The 22,245-nt window shown below is 32.9% G+C and overlaps 6 protein-coding genes across 7 annotated transcripts; 5 read left to right on the top strand and 1 right to left on the bottom strand.

Moving 5' to 3' along the window:
* The first annotated feature begins 1,501 nt into the window (after nt 1-1,501).
* LOC107891958 (eukaryotic translation initiation factor 3 subunit E-like) lies at nt 1,502-2,568 on the top strand. Its single transcript, XM_016816892.2, has 3 exons — nt 1,502-1,572; nt 1,667-1,788; nt 2,336-2,568. The coding sequence occupies exons 1-3, from the start codon at nt 1,510-1,512 to the stop codon at nt 2,424-2,426; spliced, it is 276 nt and encodes a 91-aa protein (XP_016672381.1). The 5' UTR covers nt 1,502-1,509; the 3' UTR covers nt 2,427-2,568.
* A 1,059-nt stretch (nt 2,569-3,627) lies between these two features.
* Nucleotides 3,628-4,327, top strand: LOC107936204 (pleckstrin homology domain-containing protein 1). The gene has a single exon (XM_016868924.2). It carries the CDS (start codon nt 3,776-3,778, stop codon nt 4,211-4,213), a length of 438 nt encoding a protein of 145 aa, XP_016724413.1. The 5' UTR covers nt 3,628-3,775; the 3' UTR covers nt 4,214-4,327.
* A 3,933-nt stretch (nt 4,328-8,260) lies between these two features.
* Nucleotides 8,261-11,702, top strand: LOC107936291 (UDP-glycosyltransferase 71D1). Its single transcript, XM_041109652.1, has 3 exons — nt 8,261-9,740; nt 10,117-10,510; nt 10,600-11,702. Exons 1-2 carry the CDS (start codon nt 8,303-8,305, stop codon nt 10,125-10,127), a joined length of 1,449 nt encoding a protein of 482 aa, XP_040965586.1. The 5' UTR covers nt 8,261-8,302; the 3' UTR covers nt 10,128-10,510; nt 10,600-11,702.
* LOC107891960 (UDP-glycosyltransferase 71K1) lies at nt 10,146-11,702 on the top strand. Its single transcript, XM_041108677.1, has one exon. It carries the CDS (start codon nt 10,146-10,148, stop codon nt 11,607-11,609), a length of 1,464 nt encoding a protein of 487 aa, XP_040964611.1. The 3' UTR covers nt 11,610-11,702.
* An 869-nt stretch (nt 11,703-12,571) lies between these two features.
* LOC107936370 (E3 ubiquitin-protein ligase AIRP2) lies at nt 12,572-15,290 on the bottom strand. Of its 2 annotated transcripts, none has more exons than XM_041109650.1 (4): nt 15,076-15,290; nt 13,794-13,944; nt 13,341-13,573; nt 12,572-13,003 (listed from the first exon to the last, which is right to left on the bottom strand). In XM_041109650.1, the coding sequence occupies exons 1-4, from the start codon at nt 15,141-15,143 to the stop codon at nt 12,793-12,795; spliced, it is 663 nt and encodes a 220-aa protein (XP_040965584.1). In that variant the 5' UTR covers nt 15,144-15,290; the 3' UTR covers nt 12,572-12,792. The 2 variants fall into 2 exon arrangements, with proteins under 2 accessions (XP_040965584.1, XP_040965585.1); XM_041109651.1 differs by having other exon boundaries at nt 13,647-13,944; nt 15,076-15,289.
* A 2,418-nt stretch (nt 15,291-17,708) lies between these two features.
* On the top strand, nt 17,709-21,993 carry LOC107936460 (protein DAMAGED DNA-BINDING 2). Its single transcript, XM_016869218.2, has 11 exons — nt 17,709-18,083; nt 18,940-19,030; nt 19,153-19,280; nt 19,645-19,767; nt 19,885-19,973; nt 20,083-20,203; nt 20,315-20,406; nt 20,512-20,641; nt 20,731-20,979; nt 21,059-21,255; nt 21,522-21,993. Exons 1-11 carry the CDS (start codon nt 17,886-17,888, stop codon nt 21,730-21,732), a joined length of 1,629 nt encoding a protein of 542 aa, XP_016724707.2. The 5' UTR covers nt 17,709-17,885; the 3' UTR covers nt 21,733-21,993.
* The last annotated feature ends 252 nt before the right edge of the window (nt 21,994-22,245 follow it).

Raw genomic sequence — 22,245 nt, 5'->3', positions numbered from 1 at the left:
TATTAAATCGTGTTATTGCTCATAACATATTATTAGCCATATGCTTAATTATCGAGCCGAGTTTAAACTTAAATGCACTCAGGTACAAAACTTAGAATCAAGCTTTAAATTCAAAAATTAATAGAAAATTCAAAACGTACAAATAATATAAAATTTTAAAGTATATTTTAATAAAATTATTACACATTATCAACAAACAAAAAGAAACTTAAATTAAATACATTTTAAATTAATAAAGCTTTCGCATGTTCCGTAAAAGTTGATCGGGTCAATTAGATTGAAAGCTAATCGAGGTATGAGTTTAAAAAGAGATAATAGACCAATTAATTTATAAACCGACATGAACCAATAAAACTAATTTTTTAATATTTTTTATTTTTATAAATTTTTAATAATCCATTTTATCAAACCACATAAATCAATTGGATCGATTCTAAAATTATTTAAGACCGAGGATTTAAGACTTTAAATGCTAAATACTCAGAGCATGTTTGGTTGGGTGCATTGGCTATAATCAGTGGGCCCCACTTAAGCCTCATTTATTCCCTTATTTGGTTCATGGTAATGCTATTACGGGTGTAATACATTCCTGACCTAATCGGTGAAATTCATCGATTTGTAATACATCCCCAAAGCTCAGTTTAGGTGCTGCTTCGTTTACCCTCCCTGTTTTACCCTCCTGATTGGCTTTCCTATTGCGTCTCCTCTTCCTTCCTTCTGCCTTCTGTCGATTTGCTCAACCGATTTGCTCCCTTTGTCTCTCAACCTTTTCTTTTCTTTTACTTTACAACCATTGCTGGAGTTCTTGCAAGAGCGACAACTATACCCAGATGAACAGATCTTGAAAGCAAAGATCGAGCTTTTGAACAAGACAAATATTCCATAAGAGCCTGTACCGCACCGATGATGTCCCTCAGGACATGGTCGATAGGAGAGTCGAGGTTGTCGCTCGTCTCAAAGCTTTGGAAGATGCAGCCGCTCCTGTCGTTACTTTCTTGCAAAACGCTAACGCTGTTCAGGAACTGCGTGCTGATAAACAGTATAACCTCCAGATGCTTAATGACCGCTACCAGGTCTGTTCCCCCCTTTTTCATGAATTTAAGGTTATTTTTATGTTATTTTAACCCCTTCTTGATTTTTAGTGAATAACCCATTCAAGTGTGAAATTGTATTAGTCATAACATTATGTGATTTTTAAGGAAAATATAAAGAATAACCAAATAGATGCATATGCTTTCTTGTGCTAAAATTCTAGCATGCTCTTTGTTGTTATAGTTTTGATTTTGCATGGGTTTGAATTAATTGAAGTTTTTTTTTAATTTAATGGTGGATAAAATTAATTTTTTAACAGATTGGTCCAGATCAAATAGAGGCATTATATCAGTATGCAAAATTCCAATTTGAGTGTGGCAACTACTCTGGTGCTGCTGACTATCTGTATCAGTATCGGGCTTTATGTACTAACAGCGAAAGGAGCTTGAGTGCATTGTGGGGGAAGCCGAGATACTGATGCAAAACTGGGATATTGCTCTTGAAGAACTTAATCGTTTGAAAGAAATAATCAATTCCAAGGTTTTGGTTATATCCCCATTGATTATTCGGTTTTTATTTTGACAATTTGCTTTCCGATTATTCGTTGACTCATTTATTGGTCTTTTTGCTGCAGAGCTTCTCATCACCTTTGAACCAAGTTCAGAGTAGAATATGGCTTATGCATTGGAGCCTCTTCATCTTTTTTAACCATGACAATGGAAGAACACAGATCATTGACCTATTTAATCAAGACAAGTATGTCACTTTAACAACTAAACTTAAGGTTTCCATGTTTTGTTACTGATGTTGTTAGTTGCATCATTTGTGTGGTAGTCACATCTGTGCTTATTTGTTCTTTGTGCATTTTCCTGTCTTTTTATGCCATGACTTACTTCTGTTTCAAGATCCTGCTATGTTCACATGCTTCGGTTTTGATTGTGTTGGAATGGAACATGTTTAGAAACTTTGTGGATTTCTTTTATCATTTGCATGGTTTTTTTAATATGAAAAGTTAATGCACTGCCTGCCATGTAATTTGCAAAATGTTTGTTCAAAGATTTGAGGCTAAAGTAGGTGATATCTTCGCATTGACAAAGAAAGTACGTGTCCCATAAAGAACTGCAATCAAACCAAAATCAAAGAAAGTAGTGTTAAACCACTAATGAACATGTCTAGAAGTGTGTATATGGTATATGCCCCATGTTTTGAAGTCTTTACTCTTTAGCATGTCTAAGAGAATGTGTATAGTATTTGCATGTTGAATTTTATATAAGCAAATTAAGTGATCAGTTTACTAATGCAGGGAAGAAGTAGATGAGTTGTGCCGAACATTGGAAGAGAAAGAGGACAGTTCATGTACTGCCTCAGATCAGTTTTCTTGTATCACAATATAATGAACTTTGCTAAACAAGTTATGCGTGCAATTTAGTTGGAGAGGTTTTTTGTTAGGTCATGTAAGACTTTTGTTGGTTAAACTATTAGAAATTCAAGAGCAAATTGGGTCCTCTAATATAAAAATGAGCAATTTAGTCCTTATATAATTCGTTTTGAAGCAAACAAGTAACTTTTGAATAGTTTTAATATTTTTCTTATCTAAATGCTTGTGGAAAAAATTAAAAATAAACATGTCTAAAAGTTTAATCATAAAAAATCCATCTTTCTACAGAAAATATAACAAAAAAAAAGTTAAAATAAACGAAGAAAACAACATTGAAGACCAAAATTGCTGCAAGTCAAATCTAGAAACAAAAATGAAATTGAATACATAATTCATTATTGGGAAACAGAATACATAATTGGGAATATGAAGAAAAACCCTAATTCATTATGTTGTTAAGTAAATTTAACTTGGGTTGCTGATGGTAAAGTAACAATCGTAAAATCATTATTCAAAGTCAAGTTCAAATATTTTAATATTTGATAGAAGAAATTGATGAAGTTTGTTGATACAATCATAAGAATATTTAATTTTATTAAATTATATATTTTTGTTAAATTATATTTAATAATAATTATTTTATAGTATTATATATTATGATTTTAGTAAATTCATATAAGAATATTTAATACTAAGAATTTTATTAAATTATATATTTTTGTTAAATTATATTTAATAATAATTATTTTAAATTATATTTTATAATATTATATATTATAATTTTAATAAATTCATATATTTTATCAAATTATATATTATAAAAAAATATATTTAATAATAATTATGTTAAAATATGATTAAATTATTTATTATTTATATTAATAATCTTATTAAAATTTAATAACAATAACAATAATAAGTTACCTAAACAAATTTATGCTAAGGGTATTCTAATCATTTTAGTTTTTTCCATTATGCTATTACCCCTCTATTCCATTCAACCAAACACAAGATTACTATTACGCCTCTATTCCATTACATTCAACCAAACAGTTGATTTGCTATTACACCTCTAATCCAATACACCTCTATTCCATTACACCTCTAATCCAATACACCTCTAATCCAATACAGCGAACCAAACGTGGCCTTAAGTTTAAGTTTCACAGTATATAAACGTATATATATCTTTGACCTCACATGGGTAAATGCACGTATCTATCACATAAACGTCGACGTTTTGAAAAAGACGAAAGGCATCTTCGACCGACTCCCATTAACCAAAAAAAAAGAAGAAAAAATCCAAATCTAATTCCACATCTCACTCAAAAACACGCCATTTTCCTCTCCCTTTCTTCAAAAAAAATGGAGAATCTATGGCGAGCAGCAACGGGTCAGGACCCGAATCCCGATGATTATAAAGGCGTCGAGTTCTGGACCAACCCGGAACGAGCCGGTTGGTTAACCAAACAAGGTGATTACATCAAGACTTGGCGACGCCGTTGGTTCATCTTGAAACAAGGCAAACTGTTATGGTTCAAGGATCCGGCTTCGGTCAGCCGCCGATCTTCTCCTCGCGGTGTTGTTTCAGTAGGATCTTGCCTTACCGTCAAAGGAGCTGAGGATATCGTCAATAAGGCATTCGCTTTTGAGCTCTCCACTCGAGATTCCACCATGTATTTCATCGCTGATACGGAGAAAGAGAAAGAGGATTGGATCAATTCGATCGGTCGATCTATTGTTCAACATTCGAGATCCGTTACTGATTCTGAGATCGTCGATTACGATAGCAAAAGCAGGTGATTTTTCTGAATTTTTTGCTCTCTTTTTTAATTTTAATTTTCGTCTTTTTTTTAATATGTGCTGTAAATTTTGGTTTGTAGAAATAAAGACTAAAAATACTTGTGTTTGCTTTAATTTTATGCACTCTCCTTAATATTAAAAAAAATTAATTGTGTGTTTTAGGAAAAATAGTACTAAATTTCTCAAATTAATTGCAAGTTTAGGGCTAGTAATTATTATAATGAAGAATTTGGTGTATAATTTCTTTTCACAATGAACAAGTTAATTATGTCTCTTATGAATAATTCACCAACTTCTGTATTGATTTGCATAATGTGATGCTTAAGATATGCTCTAAAGTCTGTTTTAGTGTCTCTATTTTTTGAATTTAAAAATACAAATCTAATATTCTTGTTTATTACAAATCTTCTTCTTACATGATTAATTGATTATCAAGTGAAAAAAGTTATTATTTCAAAATATTACATAGCTAATTTGACAAAAGAATTTTGAGACTGTTAACTATTAGGTCTCAATTTTGAAATTTAAAAAGTAAAGGGATTAAATCCCATTAAAAATAAAAATAAAAATAAAGTGATTAAATTTTAAATATACAAAGGGGTTAGGACCATTTTAAATAAAAATAAAGTGATTAAATTTTAAATATACAAAGGGGTTAGGACCATTTTAAATGGGAATTTTTTTTTTGTTTCACGTTACAGTATTTAATCTCATCGTCACCGTTTTTTTTACACTAATTATAAATAAACTCACTGGAACCTTTGGAGTAAGTTTTAACCATCTAAGATTTAAGTGGGTAATGAACATTGTTATTTAAAATGTGTTTGCTCCTTGTGGTGTGTTGTTCTTCATTATCTTCACAATTTTGTTTTTGGGTCACTACCAATCTTATTTAGGTGTTTTACTTTTGAATATATCATATCTCGTTCTTACTAAACGAGTGGAAGAAGACTACTCTGTCGAATTACGTTTTTATAGAAGTAACTAATTGTGTTCTAGTTTTTATTTGTAATTGATTTGCATTCGTAGTAACATTGGTTGTATGTGTCCTTATTTGTTATCGGAAATTGCTATCTACCTCACGATTTCCAAATGGGTACATATGTTCAAGGTTTTCAGAACCAGTTCGTATTGAATTCTAAATCAATTGATTTATTACCTTTCCCCGGACAAATATCGGTTTAATTAGTCATTTAATTCAAACAACCTTGCATATGTTTTTTTGGAGAACACTAGCAATCTAATTTAGTAAAATTAAGGATCACGTTAGCATATAGTTTATTATAAGATTATTGTTTACAAACATCGTAGAAGGATTTTCACATGATTTTATCGGCAACAAGTACTATTAGGATTATAAAAGTTGATTTACCAATTATACCGGTAGAGAAATTAATTTTCAAATTTTTAAGGAGTTTATCGGAAATATAGAATGAATCATAAAAATAGTATAGGGTAAACTACCAAAATAGTCATTTTTGTTTGCCTCAGGTTACATTTTAGTTACTTTTGTTTAAAATGTTACGTTTAGTCACGTTATCGTGTTGTAACATTTTAGTCACTGAGTCGTTAATTGCCGACAATGGTGTAACGATAAGCTGAGTGGCACATTAAATCATCATTTCAAACGAAAATTTTAGGTTAAATTTTACAATTGGTCCCTATATTTTTTCATTTTCAACAATTTAAAATTTTTCTTTTATGTTATTCTAACTTTTTTTTCCATTCTTTTATGCTTCTCCATCTATTTTCCTCCCTTCTTCATTTCTTTTAACATAGTTTTTCTATGTTTTCCATTTTTAACTAGTCCACAAGCTCGCCTCACTCGAAAAAATTAAATTGTTCAAAAAAATAAAACATAGAAAAATTACGTTGAAAGAAATGGAGAAGGGAGGAAATCAAAGGGAGAAGCATAAGAGAATGGGAAAGAAAGAAAGTTAAAAAAAACATAAAAGAAAAAAATTAAATTGCTCCAAACGAAAAAATATGAGGACCGATTGTATAAATTAACCTAGAATTTTTGTTTGAAATGGTGATTTAACGTGCTACATCAGTTTATTATTACACAATTAACAGAAACTAACGGCTCAGTGACTAAAATGTTACAACGTGATAACATAAGTGACTAAAGCGTAACATTTCAAACATAAGTGACTAAAATGTAATATGAGCCAAACAAAAGTGACTATTTTGATAGTTTACCCAAATAGCATATCTAATCAATTAGAATTAAAATTAATTCAACACAATGTAATAAAATCAAAATCTTGGATATAATTTACACATGATGAGATTTGAAACTAAAATAACTTGACGATTGCCAAAACACGAGACTTGAACTCTTAACAATTCAAGGTCCTAAAGCTTTAGCATTTGCCAAAATGTCAAACATTATTCAATCCTATAGATGAAGGATTTGTATGAAAGAATTAAATTAAAATAAGAGAACGAAATGTTGAGATTTAAATTTTAAATGGAACGGTTTAAGGAAGGTGCTTTTTTTTTTTGACATTAGAATTGTTAATTACATGTAACTTGAAGATAAATTTAAGTATTTTAATGCTTCAATCCAACCGAAAAATTTAATCGAGTTCAAAGTTAAACAAGAAAATTAATTTCAATTTCTCAAAATTTGAGTTCAGAAAAATCGACTTTTATTTTATTGGTGTGTACTTTTATCCAACGTTGTTTAAACCGGAAATAATCAATCAATTAGACCAAAAATCGGTTGGGATATTAGTCCAAAAAAAAAAGATTAAATCAATTGACTCGTGAATCGTTCAAAATCGTGGATTAAAAAACTAGTGAACTTACCACTTATCTATTTAGCATTTTATTTTTATTTATTTATTTATTTAGAATAATCTCATTATATGTTGTGATCATATATGTTCTTTTTTACACAATGTCTAGAATTACTCATAGTCCCTCCCCAACTTATAAATAGGAAGATAATGCGTTTTAAATATTGACAATAATATTCATATCAATTAAACTAAGACTCGACCGACATCATTATATTTTTAAATTAATTACAATGTCAAAAGGGACTACCATAAATTATCTTACCATTCGTGCATTTCATTGCCAATAATTTAACTTTTTTTTTCATAAATTTCCGCTACATATTAATATCAAAATAATCGTTTACAAAAATCAACATACAAATACGAACAGCTTTGGAAAAATTTCAAATCTGTTTGATCACATCTTTCAAAACTAAACTTGAATTGTTTAACGTTTTACATTGAAATTTAACCTTAAAAAAAATTGAATTTGACTATTGAAGTCAACTTGTTGTTTTTAATGAAAATATTAACTAAAATATTAAAATTTTAAATATTGCAATTCACATGAAAATCCATTTTTGTTTCATTTTTTATTTCAAATTTATGGACTTTTTGTTGTTTTTTTAAATATTTTTTAAATTTATTTGTTGACGTGACATATAAGATCAATAGTGCTATGTTGACATAAAGCATACATAGACTGTCACACAGATTATCGTATCGATATTATCAAAAATAATATTTTAATCAATATTTTCATTTTAAAAAAATGAGTTGTCAATTGAGTCTTTGATTAGCATGAGCATTGTTATAAATGTGGGAAGATGTAAGTTCGAGTGCGTGAAGTGCATTATCTTACTATTTATGGGTTGGGGGACTATGAGTAGTTTTAGGTATTGCATCAAAAAGAACAGATATGATCAAAACCTATAATAAGATTATTTAAATAAATAAATGAGTTGACTCTCTCAAATTTAACTAAAAAATAAGGATCAAATTAACAAATGATTAAACATTAAAGGTTAAAATTGTGACTATGACTAAATTCAATGTCTAGAAACCAGTTAAAACTGTTAAGATGTTTGAAAAATAGCAACTTATTTTTTTATTTATGAATTATACAGCAAAATATATTTTTAACTAAAAACATGGAAATCATTAAAAAAAAAACTAAAAACATGGAATTAAAAAAAAAACAACAACAACGAAGATATCATTTTTTTTTTATTTCCAAACAAGCATCCATTATTTAAACTCTCATTCTCTCTATTAAGTTGTACGAACTTTTACATCAATAAAAATGAAGAACGTAGAGCTAATATTCGTTCCACAAACAAGCAAAGGCCACTTGATCCCAATTCTCGAATTTGCAAAGCGTCTCGTTGATCACGATAACCGGATTTTGATCACCATTGTTCTCGTTAAATCGCCTTTTGATTCTTTCGCCAATGCTTATATCGAATCAATCAAGGCCTCGAGGCCCGACCGATTCAAATTCATCAATGTTCCTTTGATTGTTGATCATCATCGGCAGTCGTTTGAAGACCACGTCATTGATCTTATGGAAACGCACTTGCCGCTTTTGAAAACCGTTGTCACTGACATTTCTTCGTCAAAATCAAGTTTAAATTCCACGACTTTTACAGGGTTTGTTTTCGATTTGCTGTTTGTACCACTGGTCGACGTTGCTCATGAATTCAACATCCCTTCGTATATATTTTTAGCCGCTAATGCGGGGTTCTTGAGTCTTTTGTTCCACTTGACGACCCGACATGGTGAGACTCGAGATATCCCTGAGTTTAAACGGTCCAATCTGGACGAGTTGATCTCGGGATTTATCAATCCCGTCCCTTCTAGTGTTTTGCCTTCTGACTTGTTCGACAAGGATAATGGTTATCCTGCCTATATGATGATTGCTCAAAAGTTCAAGGCTGCCAAAGGGATTATGGTTAATACATTTGAAGAGCTTGAACCTTATGCTTTTAGCAATTTCTCCAATGGCAGAAATCCCCCGGTTTACTCTGTCGGGCCAGTGCTTGATATCAATTGTAGGCCTCACACTGAGTCGAACTTGGCTCAACACAAAAAAGTGATGAAATGGCTTGATGAACAGCCTCAATCATCGGTGATATTTCTTTGCTTTGGAAGCTTTGGGCGCTTTCTTGCACCCCAAGTCAAAGAAATAGCGCTTGGACTTGAGCAAAGCGGATACAGGTTCTTATGGTCCTTGTGCATGCAATCATTGTCAACGCCGCAACCATCACAAAACGATGCTCTAGGAGGAGTTCGTTACAATGAAGACATGTTTCCGGAAGGGTTCACGGAAAGGATCCAAGGGAAGGGGATGATGATATATGGGTGGGCACCGCAGGTGGAGATTTTAGCCCATGAAGCAATAGGAGCATTCGTATCCCATTGTGGTTGGAACTCAATCCTCGAAAGCTTGTGGTTCGGGGTGCCGATGGTAACATGGCCTATGTACGCTGAACAAAAAATGAACGCATTTAAAATGGTGAAGGAATTAGGGTTAGCGGTGGAGCTAAGACTCGACTACGAACAACTTAACATCGACAATGTTGTGACAGCCAACGAGATCGAAAAAGCGGTCAAGCAAGTAATGGATGATTGCAGTGGGGTTAGGCAGAAAGTGAAGGAAATGGCAAAAATTGCTAGGAAAGCAATTGTCAACGGAGGATCTTCGTTTCTTTCGATCCAAAAATTGATTGATGATATGATAGGTAAGAATTGAGGAAATAATTTTTTTTTAAATTTACAATTTTATTAATTAATTATGTTTTATGTTATATTTTATGTAGAACTTTTAAAAGATGTGAGTCGTATGATCAAATTAATTAATTTCACATTAATATATTATTACATCAATTAATATTACTTTTATTATTATCATATAATAATAAATTATTTTTAATATAATTTAATAATATAATTAGCAATAATTTAAATTATTTATGAATTATTAGCTGGTATAATTAATGCAGGATATTTTAACTAAAAAAATGGAATTCCTTTAAAACAACGTGGATCTCATTTATTTATTTTTAAAAAACTTCCAAATATTTATCTATTATTTATACTCTCATTTTCTATATTCAGTTTCAGTATGAATTTTTGCATCAATAAAAATGAAGAAAGCAGAGCTAATATTTGTTCCACAAACAAGCAAGGGCCACTTGATCCCAATTCTCGAATTCGCAAAGCGCCTCATTGATCACGATGATTGGATTTCGATCACCGTTGCTTTTGTTAAATCACCCTCCGATTCTTTCACCGATGCTTACATCGAATCGGTCAAGACATCGAAACTAGACCGATTCGAATTCATTGATGTGTCTCAACAAGAACATCATTCTTTGGTTGTTGATCATCATTCGCAATCCATCAAAGACCACGTCGATGCCCTCATGGAAACACATATGCCGCTTTTGAAAGACTTTGTCACTGAAATCTCGTCATCGAGATCGAGATCGGATTTGGACACATTTACAGGGTTAGTTTTCGATTTGCTGTTGGTGCCACTTGTCGACATTGCTCATCAATTTAACATCCCTTCGTATATATTTTTAACTGCCAATGCAGGGTTCTTGAGTCTTTTGTTCCACCTAACGACTCAACACGATGATACTTGGAATAGCCCTGATTTTAAACGGTCCTATCCTGACGAGTTGAGCTCGGGATTTATCAATCCCGTCCCTTTCAATGTTTTGCCTTCGGCTTTGTTTGACAAGGATAATGGTTATCCTTGGTTTATGATGACTGCTCAAAAGTTCAAGGCTGTCAAAGGGATTATGGTTAATACATTTGAAGAGCTTGAACCTTATGCTATTAGTGGTTTCTCTGATAGAGGAAGTCCCCCAGTTTATCCTGTTGGGCCAGTGCTAGATATCAATTGTAAGCCTTACACTGAATTGGACTTGGCTCAATGCAAAAAGGTGATGAAATGGCTCGATGAACAGCCTCGATCGTCGGTGATATTTCTTTGTTTTGGAAGCTTTGGGCATTTTCTTGCACCCCAAGTCAAAGAAATAGCTCTTGGACTCGAGCAAAGTGGATATAGGTTCTTATGGTCTTTGCGTGTGCAATCATTGTCACCACGGCAACCATCACGAAACGATGGATCGGGATGTGTTCATTACATTGAGGACATGTTGCCAGAAGGGTTCATGGAAAGGATTCAAGGGAAGGGGATTATGATACACGGGTGGGCACCGCAGGTGAAGATTCTAGCCCACGAAGAAATAGGAGGGTTCGTATCTCATTGCGGTTGGAACTCTATCCTTGAGAGTTTGTGGTTCGGAGTGCCGGTGGTAACATGGCCCATGTACGCTGAACAACAACTGAACGCTTTTAAGATGAAGGAATTAGGGTTAGCAATAGAGTTAAGACTTGACTACGAAGAACTTAATGCCAGCAATGTTATGACGGCCAACGAGATCAAAAAAGCAGTCAAGCAGGTAATGGATGACGGTAGTGAAGTTAGGAAGAAAGCGAAGGAAATGGCTGAAATTGCTAGGAAAGCAATTGTCAATGGAGGATCTTCATTCCTCTCAATTCAAAGATTCATTGAGGATATGATAGGTGAGAATTGAGAATTGAGTTGGTGTAATGGAGTTTAGTAATGCTTCTAATAAGTACTTTTGCTACAAAAATATTCCTAAACAAGTTGTTTTTTTAGAGAAAAAGTGTTTCTCCCAAGTTAAAAAATTGGCCCAAAAATATTTTTTTTCATAAGCCGAAAATTTTAACTTCTCTTAAAAAAGTGTTTTTTTTTTCTCAGAAGCACTTTTGAGAAGCATGCCATAATCTAATATATGTGTATGCATGTCAATGCAATAATATTTTAATGGAGAAAATTACAAAATTTTGGGGGTCAAAGTTAAAAATCATGTTAAAGATTAAAATAACTGACATTGACTTAAATAATTTTCTAGAGGGGTCAAAATTACAAATTCTTCCATTTAAAAGGGTTAAAATTTTAAATTGAAACATTAATTTTAAGAGGAACTAAAAGGAATATTATACCACTTACCCAACGACGAAGGCCCTGACTTATCTCCGGTTACGCCCCTTGTGCCATCGTAGTTTACAGGCTTTGGCCACTCTTGTTTAAGTTGAATAATATAACTGTTAGTCCCTCATAATCATCAAACATTCAATTTAAGTCCTTTTTAACAAAATTTTTACCTTTGACTCCTCAAAATTTTAAAATCTCTTTGCGGAAACAATCAAATGATTTAATCATAAAAGGTCAATAACTCGAACTTGTACAATTTAAATAAAAATTATTTAAAGTTAAATTGACTTAAATCCAAAATAGCCTTAACCCAAAATGATTTGAATGCAAGTATAAATTTTATATTAACCCCCCCCAAACAACCCGACTAAAGAAACTTGAATAACCTAAACTCAAAATGAACAAAAACCAAAACAACACAAATTTGAAAAAACCCGAAACCGATCCATGTCTGAAATAATCCAAACCCTAAAGCTTTGCTCGGTACAAAGGATAGATACGGTGGAGATGAAATTTTGTGTTAAAATGCTCAACATCAACAACGAAATAGCAGTAGATATCATCAGGAAGAAAATCGACCTCGATTTTACGAGAACGAAAGATCGGTCATAAGCTCGTCAGCCACTGGAAATCATGGAGGCTTGAACCAGAAATCATTTACATTTTTAAACGGTAAGTATGATAGGGGTATACATATCATGCTAGTTATTATATACAGGCAGTTTAATCTGCCTCGTATGTATAAGAAGTCGGGTTAACTAACGAACATGGACGTCAAAGGGAGCAAATACAGGATCCGGAACGATGAGGGGCAATCTGTCAATGTACGTGAAGAGCCTCTTACGATTCTCTCTAAGGATCGACGATAACTCGGCGATCTCGCCTTGTTCTATGTAAATCCAAAGGTCACTAGAGTCGACCTTTTCGAGACTGTCCCGACAAAACGGACAGGACTGAGACCGGTCATGCCTGAAAAACAAGAAAGAAATACAACAACATTAGAACATTTTGAACATGAATCGTGAAGAGCCTCGTGAATGGAAACCGCTTATATAGCTTTCCTTGTCAAACCCAGGTTTGGGTATGACTCGGAATGTGGCCAAGAAGGGGACTAGATCCTCGAAAAACATAGGGATACCCCTAACCGTATTACCCGAAAAAAGATTGTACTCGAGAATGTATGATATCATCCCAAATAACAGCTCCGAATAATCGAACTACTCTACGAGAAGATAAGATGGCTATATATTTACGGACTCGGTTTAGCCTACAAACGCTACGAGAAGATAAGAAATGAGTGACTTACCAATCCTTGTAACAATTCAAACACATAGAATGGCTGCAATTAGGTAACACGACGAGACCGTTCATCTCCATGCAAATCGAGCATTCGTCTTCCCTTTCACAGTCGATTTCCGAGATCTTCCCCCTTGCGGATTCATCCTTCCTACGGTACCTTACGGTACAAGCTTCTTTCTGTTTTCGATCCTCCAAATCAGTGATTCCTCTTTGAAGTTGCAATAAAGAAGGAAATATTACCTACACGAAAAAGAAAGCTAATGAGAACCCGGATTTTACTTAAAACGAGATAAGCAATCCCGTCGGAACTCACCATAAAATTCTCTAATGCTGGCTTTCCTCTCGTAAACGGACATGGTGCTCTTGCCATCAGCATAGGTCTGTCTTGATCCATCAGATTACGATTTCAAGAATAAAAAGATAATTTTGTCGAAAATTGTATGGCGGGAAGAAACATTACCATATAAATATGTATATTGAGTAAACCCAGGGCACCGGCGAGTTGAATATCAGTCCATTGAACAAGGAAAAGGAAAAACTGAGCGGCTGAACTGTAGGACAGTCTCATTTGAAGACGTGCTCCGTCTCTTTCCCTTGGATAATCTAAAGCCCTGAAAATGGACCGATAAAAACACAGGGTTAACCATCAAGCTGGGCCGATGATAAAGCAAAAAGAATGTCGAAATGAATGTCATTACTCGTGTTCGGCACCCGTAAATCTTTAACATTAGTAGGGATTACTGATGTTTTAGTAATATTCACTTGGTTCGGCATTGTAACAGATACAACTTTAAGGACAATGTTCAATGATGTTCTATCGAGTATATGTGAAACATAATCCTCCATTGTCTTGCCGATTATTGTGTACCCAATATCCATATTCCAAGCATGTGCATCATACACACACACACATATTCATCCATCCATTCATACACATAAATACATACAGACATAGTATCCATGCATACATACATGCCTAAACAGGGGCGAATCTGAGAGGGGGGCCTTGGCACCCCTCAAATGGAAAATTGCTATTTAAGTCCCCTATAAAATGATCAAATTAAAATTAATTTATGGCAAAATTGCACTTTATCCCTCAAAATGAAGAAAATTATTTTTAATCCCTTTAAAAATGATAAAATCATAAATTGATACATTATAGACTTAAATTTTAATCTCTCAAAATTTTATTATTCAATTTCGACCCTTAAAAAAAATTGCATTCACCCCTGTGCCTAAACCATTGGAATGAAAGAATGATATCCTATGCTGGAATAGAATGTTGAGAATAACTTCAATAACCTGCTTAGAAACCTTTCATACATACATACATACATACATACATACATACATAATGCATGTATCCGTTTTGGAATGAATGATAAGCTATGCTGGAATAGAATGTTGAGAATAACTTCAATAATCTGCTTTGAAACCTTTTATTGTCAAACACAAAGTGCAGAAACAATCAACCCCACACAAAATTAACAACAATCATTGGAGATTTAGAGAGAAACCCATAATTTTTTAATTAAAATTTCGACCTTTTTTTAAATATAAATTCCTTTACATCACCTTTTTTTCCCCTTAAAAAGAAATTGCAAGTCAAAAGTCCTCAAGCAATCACAGTAGCAGAGAAAATACTTAATACATAAATAGAAAATCATAGCAAATAAAATATATATGTGTATATATATAAATAAATATAATCACGTAAAAAGAGAGGGAAAAAAAGGTTATACAGAGTATTGGCATGTTGAATATCAGCTTCGAGCGCTTTGAATGAATCCTTGAAAGACAACTTTCTCATGACCGGTTATGTTCCCGGAAAAAAAATTCCCATCAAACAAACACAAAAAGATCAAGTAGCTAAAAGAGAAAACCCGCTTTCCCAAAGAAAAACTCCAAATAAATTTATAGTTTTGTAATTTCGTTAATTGCAATCTAAGAACACTGTCGGAGTACTAAGATGCCTTAAAAGCGAAGGGGACAGTGGTTGAGAAATTACGGTGCTGTCCTCGTCTGAACTTAATCCACTAATGACTTAGGACAAAGAAAGAAATATGGTGACGTGGGTGATTATTATTGGTTAAATTAAATGGGGTTCGCGTGAGGTTGTGAGTAGAGAATCCACTAAAACCCTTGTGGCGGCGCCTAGAGTTTTTCTTTTGTAAAACCAATAAATAATTAATAAAATTAAATAAAAAGCTTGGTTTATCCGAATGGTAGATATTTTAAGATTTACAGTCATAATTAAGATGTGTATTGAGGAATTAATTATGGTTTAATTATAGATAATCTTTCCACAGTCCATTTTCAAGGAATTAAATTTTAATAATTATATGTACCGATCATATCTAATTTTTTTATATAATATTTAGAATTAAGCATATCTCCTCTGCAACTCATAAATAGAAAGATAACGCACTCGAACCCATATTTTTTTACATTGACAACAATATCATAACAATCGAGCTAAGTCTCAATTTATCATAAAATTGTTAACTATAATAAAATTCAAACCACAACATACATATGCAAATTATTGAATAAAAAACATTTTTTTATATAAATTTAATTTATAACATATTTTATAACATATTCTGTCATGAAACATGGGGATTCTTGCTATGAATCAGCCATATTCTCAACTAAGGTTTGTCCTTTAATGGTCGGTTCTCCTAATCCATTTTAAATAATAGCAAGGGAATCAAAATGCAAATTCAACCCCCTTTTTATATGTGTACATATGTAATGGAAGAACTTTCGTGCTTTTAATGGGAACTAGAGTATAATAATAAATATGAACTAAATCAATAGACCGGGTTAATGTTCGATCTAAATATGATATTAATGTATTTTATTTTTTTATTTATTTTAATTTAATTAAAATAAAAATTTAAAATTTTGTCCAAACCATCATATATTTATAAATTATTAATCAAGCCCATTTTAAGCTAGTACGTAAATTTATATTTACTTTAATTTAATATATAATAATTATATATTTTTAATTTGTTATAATTTTATATATAATCATCTTGATTTTTTAATTATTTATATAGATTTTAAATTTTACGTATTATAAATTATATAATATAAAATATTACAAACTTTAAAAACGGGTCGAGCCAAATTCTAACCATATTTTAAATAGACTTAATTTTTACCTAATTTCAATTTTCAGACTCAATATTTTTATTCAACCCTACTAAATTTTAAGCGAGCCTTTGGACTTTAACTGACAAGTTACTGCCACACATTGTAAGAACTAATTCATGCATATTTTACATTGTTAAGTTAAAAAAAAGGAGCATTCTATTTTTTCTAAAGGTTAAAATTTGTTATTAGTCTTAGTATTATGGATAAGTTGCAGATTTGGCCTTTTACACTTTAATTTGGTTATTTTTTTAAAAATTTTTGTAATTTTGAAATTTTAATAATAACTCGAACAATTGTTGTTAAATTCATAAGGTTAAATGTTGTTATTTCTAAATTTTTATACGCCAAATGTATTATCATATATATAATGTCATGCTAACTTGTTATATTCATATAATATTAATAAAATATGTCTATTTTAGTTAATTTTAGAAATAAAAAAGTATAAAGATTAAAAATATCAAATTAAAAAATGGATTAAATCCACAACTTACTCATATTACACTATTAATTGCATAATTTGACTGAACGAATTTAATTGTTACTATTCGGGTTGAGACTAAAATTTCCAAATTCAAAAAATACGAAAAGTACATATAGCACAATGATTGTTAGCAAAATTCAATCTATTCGGTAAAAGTATTATGGAGACTCATATACTAAGAGTTATATTGTATTTTACCCATTTTATTCAAAATAATGGGTAAATTAGTCATTGTATGATAGATCAAAGAGAAAATTAGTCATTTCTATTAAAATATTCATCGTTTTATTATTAAAATTTAATTTGACCGACAAAATAACTAGATAATTACACGTGGTTTGTACTTTATGCTGCCAAATAAGAATAAATTTTTAATAATAAAAATAAATAATTTTTTTAACAAATAAATCAAATTGCTTTAAGATCTAACGTTTAAAATCTAACTTAGCCATTTTTTGAGTGTAGAGAACGAAATGTAATTTATTATTCGTACTAGGGCCTCCAGTATACTTTTCCCAACCTATTCCAAAAAGGTCACAGGTCTAACGCGTCACCGTTTTGAAAACTCCACGTGGGAGACACCTAGCGGCATAAAACAAGCCACGTCATCTCCCGCCACGAACCCAAACGTAATCCCGAAACTAACCCCAACTTCACAAAATCCTTCATCCGTACCACAGTAAGGACAAATCAGTAAAAGCAAACAACACGTGTGCGTCGACGTTCCAATTACTCCGAAGCAAAAGTCGGTTCTTTTTCCTCGCATACATTTTCCCTCTTTTTGCCCCAAAAAGATCAAAAAGACACTTTGATTTCCTCCTTTTCTTTTTTCAATTTCCTCTTATCCGATCACTGTATTGTCTTCAGTTATCGTTTTTTGAATTTGGGTTTTCTTTTTGGGAAAAAATGGCACCGCAAGTAAGAAGAACGGCGTTCCCTAAGGTACTTATTGAGAGAGATACAGACTCTGAACAAAGCTCATCAGATGATGATGAGGAGGAAGAAGAACAAGAAAATGAAAACGAAGAGAAAACTGAGGAGTTTAATGATACGAAAAAGAAAGGAAAATCACCCATTACTATTAGCCTCAAGAAAGTTTGTAAAGTAAGTACACTACAGTTCTTCTTTCTTTCTTTTTTTGCATTTAAATGGTTACATTTTTTCTAGAGAAAAATATGTTGAGTGGAGTTCGATTTATTTTCGGAAAAGTTTTTGAAGTGTGGTATGTTCGGGTCCGATAAATCCCTTAATGTATCGTTATTGTCCCCTGTACATTTTTGTTTTTCGACTCTTTGGACAGCTCTAGTGTTTGAAAAAGCCGCTTAGACTGCAGGTTGATAGAGCTAGTGTCTTTTCGGAATGGACCGTAAGTGCATTGGTCACCTATCAAAGAAATGATGATCATTTACCATCGATAGGGTTTAAACTTCTATTGAATTCAGGCTCTTATAGAGTTGGGAGACAAAACTTTCGAAGAATTCGTCGGTTACGAATCAACTGTACTTTGCGTACTTGTTTGAAGGAATTGGCCTCCCCTTAAAGTGTTTATATATATATATGAAAATTGTAAAATTTTGGTGAAGTTTAGGTGATTAAGAAAACGGGTCACGTGGCCGGGTCCGGAGTTGATGAATCTCTCAACGAGTCGGTATTGTCTTTGGGTCGAGTTACCATAGAGTGAGAGCGCGTAATTAGAATGGAGCATGCTTGTCGTGCGGTTACCATTTACCTACCAAGTAAATGGTGTCATTTGCCATGGTAGTGTTTGAACCAATATAGGCATTCTGAGTTTTTCCCAAGTCTGGGAACAAAACCCGACTTGACTAAAGATAATACCAATTCATTGAGTGGTCTATAACTTCGAGCAAACTATACTTCATAAGATTTCTCCGAAAAGAGTTGGTTTCCCTCAACAAAGTATATATATATATGCAATTTATAATATTTTGGTGGGGTTTAGGTGTGTAAGAAAACGGGACATGAAGCTGGGTTTAAAGGAGCTACCTATATTGATTGCCCAATGAAGCCTTGTTTTCTTTGCAAAATGCCTGGTAAGTTTCTTAAACAATGTGTAATTGTTGTGAAATGATGTTCTTTTGAAAAGTTTCTACTGTATTTATGTTGATGATGTTTTTTTTTTGGTTGATTGTCTGTTTTACAACATTTTGTGAAGGCCATACTACAATGACATGTCCACATAGAGTTGCTACAGAGCATGGTGTTGTCCCTGCACCCCATGTAAATACTCAGAACCCCGTGGAATTTGTGTTCGAGCGACAACTTAAACCTAGAATTACCCCGGTGAGTTCTCTCTTTGGTATCGTTTCGTCGAGTTCCTTTTGGCCTGAATCGGGCAGTTGTGGTTTCAAGATATACCTGTTACTGGCATGTGCTCGTTGATTGCTTTTTTTTTATTCGTTCCATGCATCAAGCTGGCGAATGTGATCCTGGATCAAGTCAATTGTGCTGTTATTTGATTTGTAATTCAATTGTATTGCAAGATTTGAGTTTGTAAATCCTGTGCGTGTGTTTGGATTGTGTTCTTTGACGAATTTTGTCATTTTGAAATGTCATTGTAAATTGGGCGTGAATTGGGCTGTTGTGGTTTCGAGGTATATCCGTTACTGGCGCATGCTTGTTGATTGCTTTCTTATTCATTACGTAGATCAAGCCTGCATATGTGATCCCGGATCAAGTCGATTGTGCTGTTATCCGATACCACAGTAGAAGAGTAACGTGTTTGGAGTTTCATCCCACTAACAATCACATCCTTTTGTCTGGAGATAAGGTCAACCCAGTCTTAAGCAAGAAGTTCTTACTCTGTTTAAATTTATATTAATTCGAGAATATATCGATTCTGATTCTCTATTCATGTCTCTCTTTTCTGTTCTAATTCATTTAATAGAAAGGACAACTCGGAATTTGGGATTTTGCAAAAGTGCATGAAAAGACGGTTTACGGAAACATACACTCTTGCATACTCAATAATATGAGGTGAACGATCCTTGTCTGAACTCTGTATTCTGTCTTTCGCGTGCTGCTTCTTGTAAGAAAAGATTTTTATGGAAATACCGTATTTATTCTCGAATCCAAACCGTTGCAGGTTCAGTCCCGCAAATGATGGTATGATATATGCTGCATCTTCGGATGGAACCATCAGTTGCACAGACTTAGAGACCGGGATTTCATCGACTTTAATGAATCTTAATCCAGATGGTTGGCAGGTAATGATTCAAGTTTCTTTAACCTAAGAGACAAAGATTTATGCTTTATGCATTCGAAATATGCTTTTTTCAATATATTATTGAGCATGACTGATAGTTGTACCATTCTAGGGTCCGGGGAGTTGGAGGATGCTTTACGGAATGGATATCAACTTGGAGAGAGGTGTTGTGCTTGTGGCTGATAACTTTGGTTTCCTCTACTTGTGAGTAAATTTCTTACCGATGCAAAGCCAGGAAGCACCCCGAGTATGAATCTATGAGTTTGTTATGCTCGAATTTCATTGAAATTTTTGTTATGACATATATAGGGTCGATAGTCGCTCCAACAGCCAAACCGGGAAGGCAATAATGATCCATAAGAAAGGAAGTAAAGTCGTCGGTCTACACTGTAATCCTTTTCAGCCAGATCTTTTGTTGAGTTGTGGAAACGATCACTTTGTAAGACTATTAATTACATCACTTGCTCGGTTTTTGTGTTTTATTTTGCACGGTACTCTCGTGACAACCAAACATCGTTCTTATCATAGGCCCGTTTGTGGGATATGCGTCGATTAGAAGCTGGATCTGTTCTTGCTAATCTCGAGCATAGACGTGTTGTGAACTCCGCCTATTTCTCTCCATTTTCTGGGACTAAAATCCTTACCACGTCTCAAGATAATCGCCTTCGCATATGGGATTCCATCTTCCGGGATTTGGACTCACCGAGTCGGGAAATCGTACATAGTCATGATTTCAATCGGCATTTGACTCCTTTCCGAGCTGAATGGGATCCTAAGGTCATAAAACCGGATACTGTTATTGTTTTACGACACATCTCTTTTATATTTAATGATTCCCTTGTTCATTTGTGTGCAGGATCCATCAGAATCTCTAGTTGTTATTGGTCGTTACATAAGTGAAAATTATAACGGAACTGCTCTACACCCTATCGATTTCATAGACACAAACACGGGGCAATTAGTAGCCGAGGTTATGGACCCGAACATTACTACTATCACTCCCGTGAACAAACTACATCCACGAGACGATGTTTTGGCATCGGGTAGTTCAAGGTCGGAATTCTCTCTCCATTTTTTTACTCTTATATAAGAATTCTTTCAATCCGATTTTGCAAAGCAACGATTAAACAAAATGATTACACCGAATACTTCAGTCATCATTGCCATTGGCTATTAGTCCCTTTAGATTTTAGGAAATCAAGTTAGTATAATGATAAAATTGCATTTTGATACCTCAAAAACAATTATTTATTTTTTACTCCCTAAAACAATTTCCTGGCTTCACCATTAGCCATCTAACTTCAATCATTTTTCTTTAGGTCTCTTTTTATTTGGAGACCAAAGAAGTTTGATGTTTCGGAACAGTCAGATACGAGGAAAATCATCGTCTTTGGAGGAGATGAGAAAAAGCAGGGCAAGAGGTCGAAAGATGATTACGATGATGATTCCGATGATGATAAATTCAAAGGCAAAAACGTAAAGGTCAAGAAACCCGTAAAGCAAATGACTCATCGAAAGGCGAAGCGCTGAGTCGAGAACATCATTGTCATAGATGGAAACTACGCTTCTTTTTGTTTTGGTTTTGTTGATAGCTTCCATCAACAATATATAATCTTCGTATCAGATCGCTAATTTTGCCTAACGGTCAGTGATAAAAGTAGTTTTTAAAGTAGCATTTAGCTCGAATCGGTTGATTGAACTATTTGAACTAAAATCGGTTTATATTCCGATATAGTGTATATTTGAACTGTTCGAAGTAAAATAGGTTTTGATTAAAAAAAAGTTAATATTTATCTTTTAATATTTTATTATATTTTTATATAATATTTACTCTCCATCTTGTTTGTGAAATTTAAAAATTTAATTGTCAGTGTATCAAATATTTTATGTACTTTTATTTTAAAAATAGTCAATTTGAATTTAACAAAATAATTTATTAGTTATAATATTTGGATTTGAATTTTAAGATTTTAAAAAGTAAAGATTGATTTTTTAAAAATAAAAGTGTAAAGGCTGAATTTTAATACTTATAATATAATATAA

The sequence above is a fragment of the Gossypium hirsutum genome, chromosome D13 (genome assembly GCF_007990345.1).
Source record: "Gossypium hirsutum isolate 1008001.06 chromosome D13, Gossypium_hirsutum_v2.1, whole genome shotgun sequence".
Taxonomy (NCBI): domain Eukaryota; kingdom Viridiplantae; phylum Streptophyta; class Magnoliopsida; order Malvales; family Malvaceae; genus Gossypium; species Gossypium hirsutum.
The sequence above is the reverse complement of the archived record's forward strand: the minus strand, read 5'-3'. Positions and strand labels throughout refer to the sequence as shown.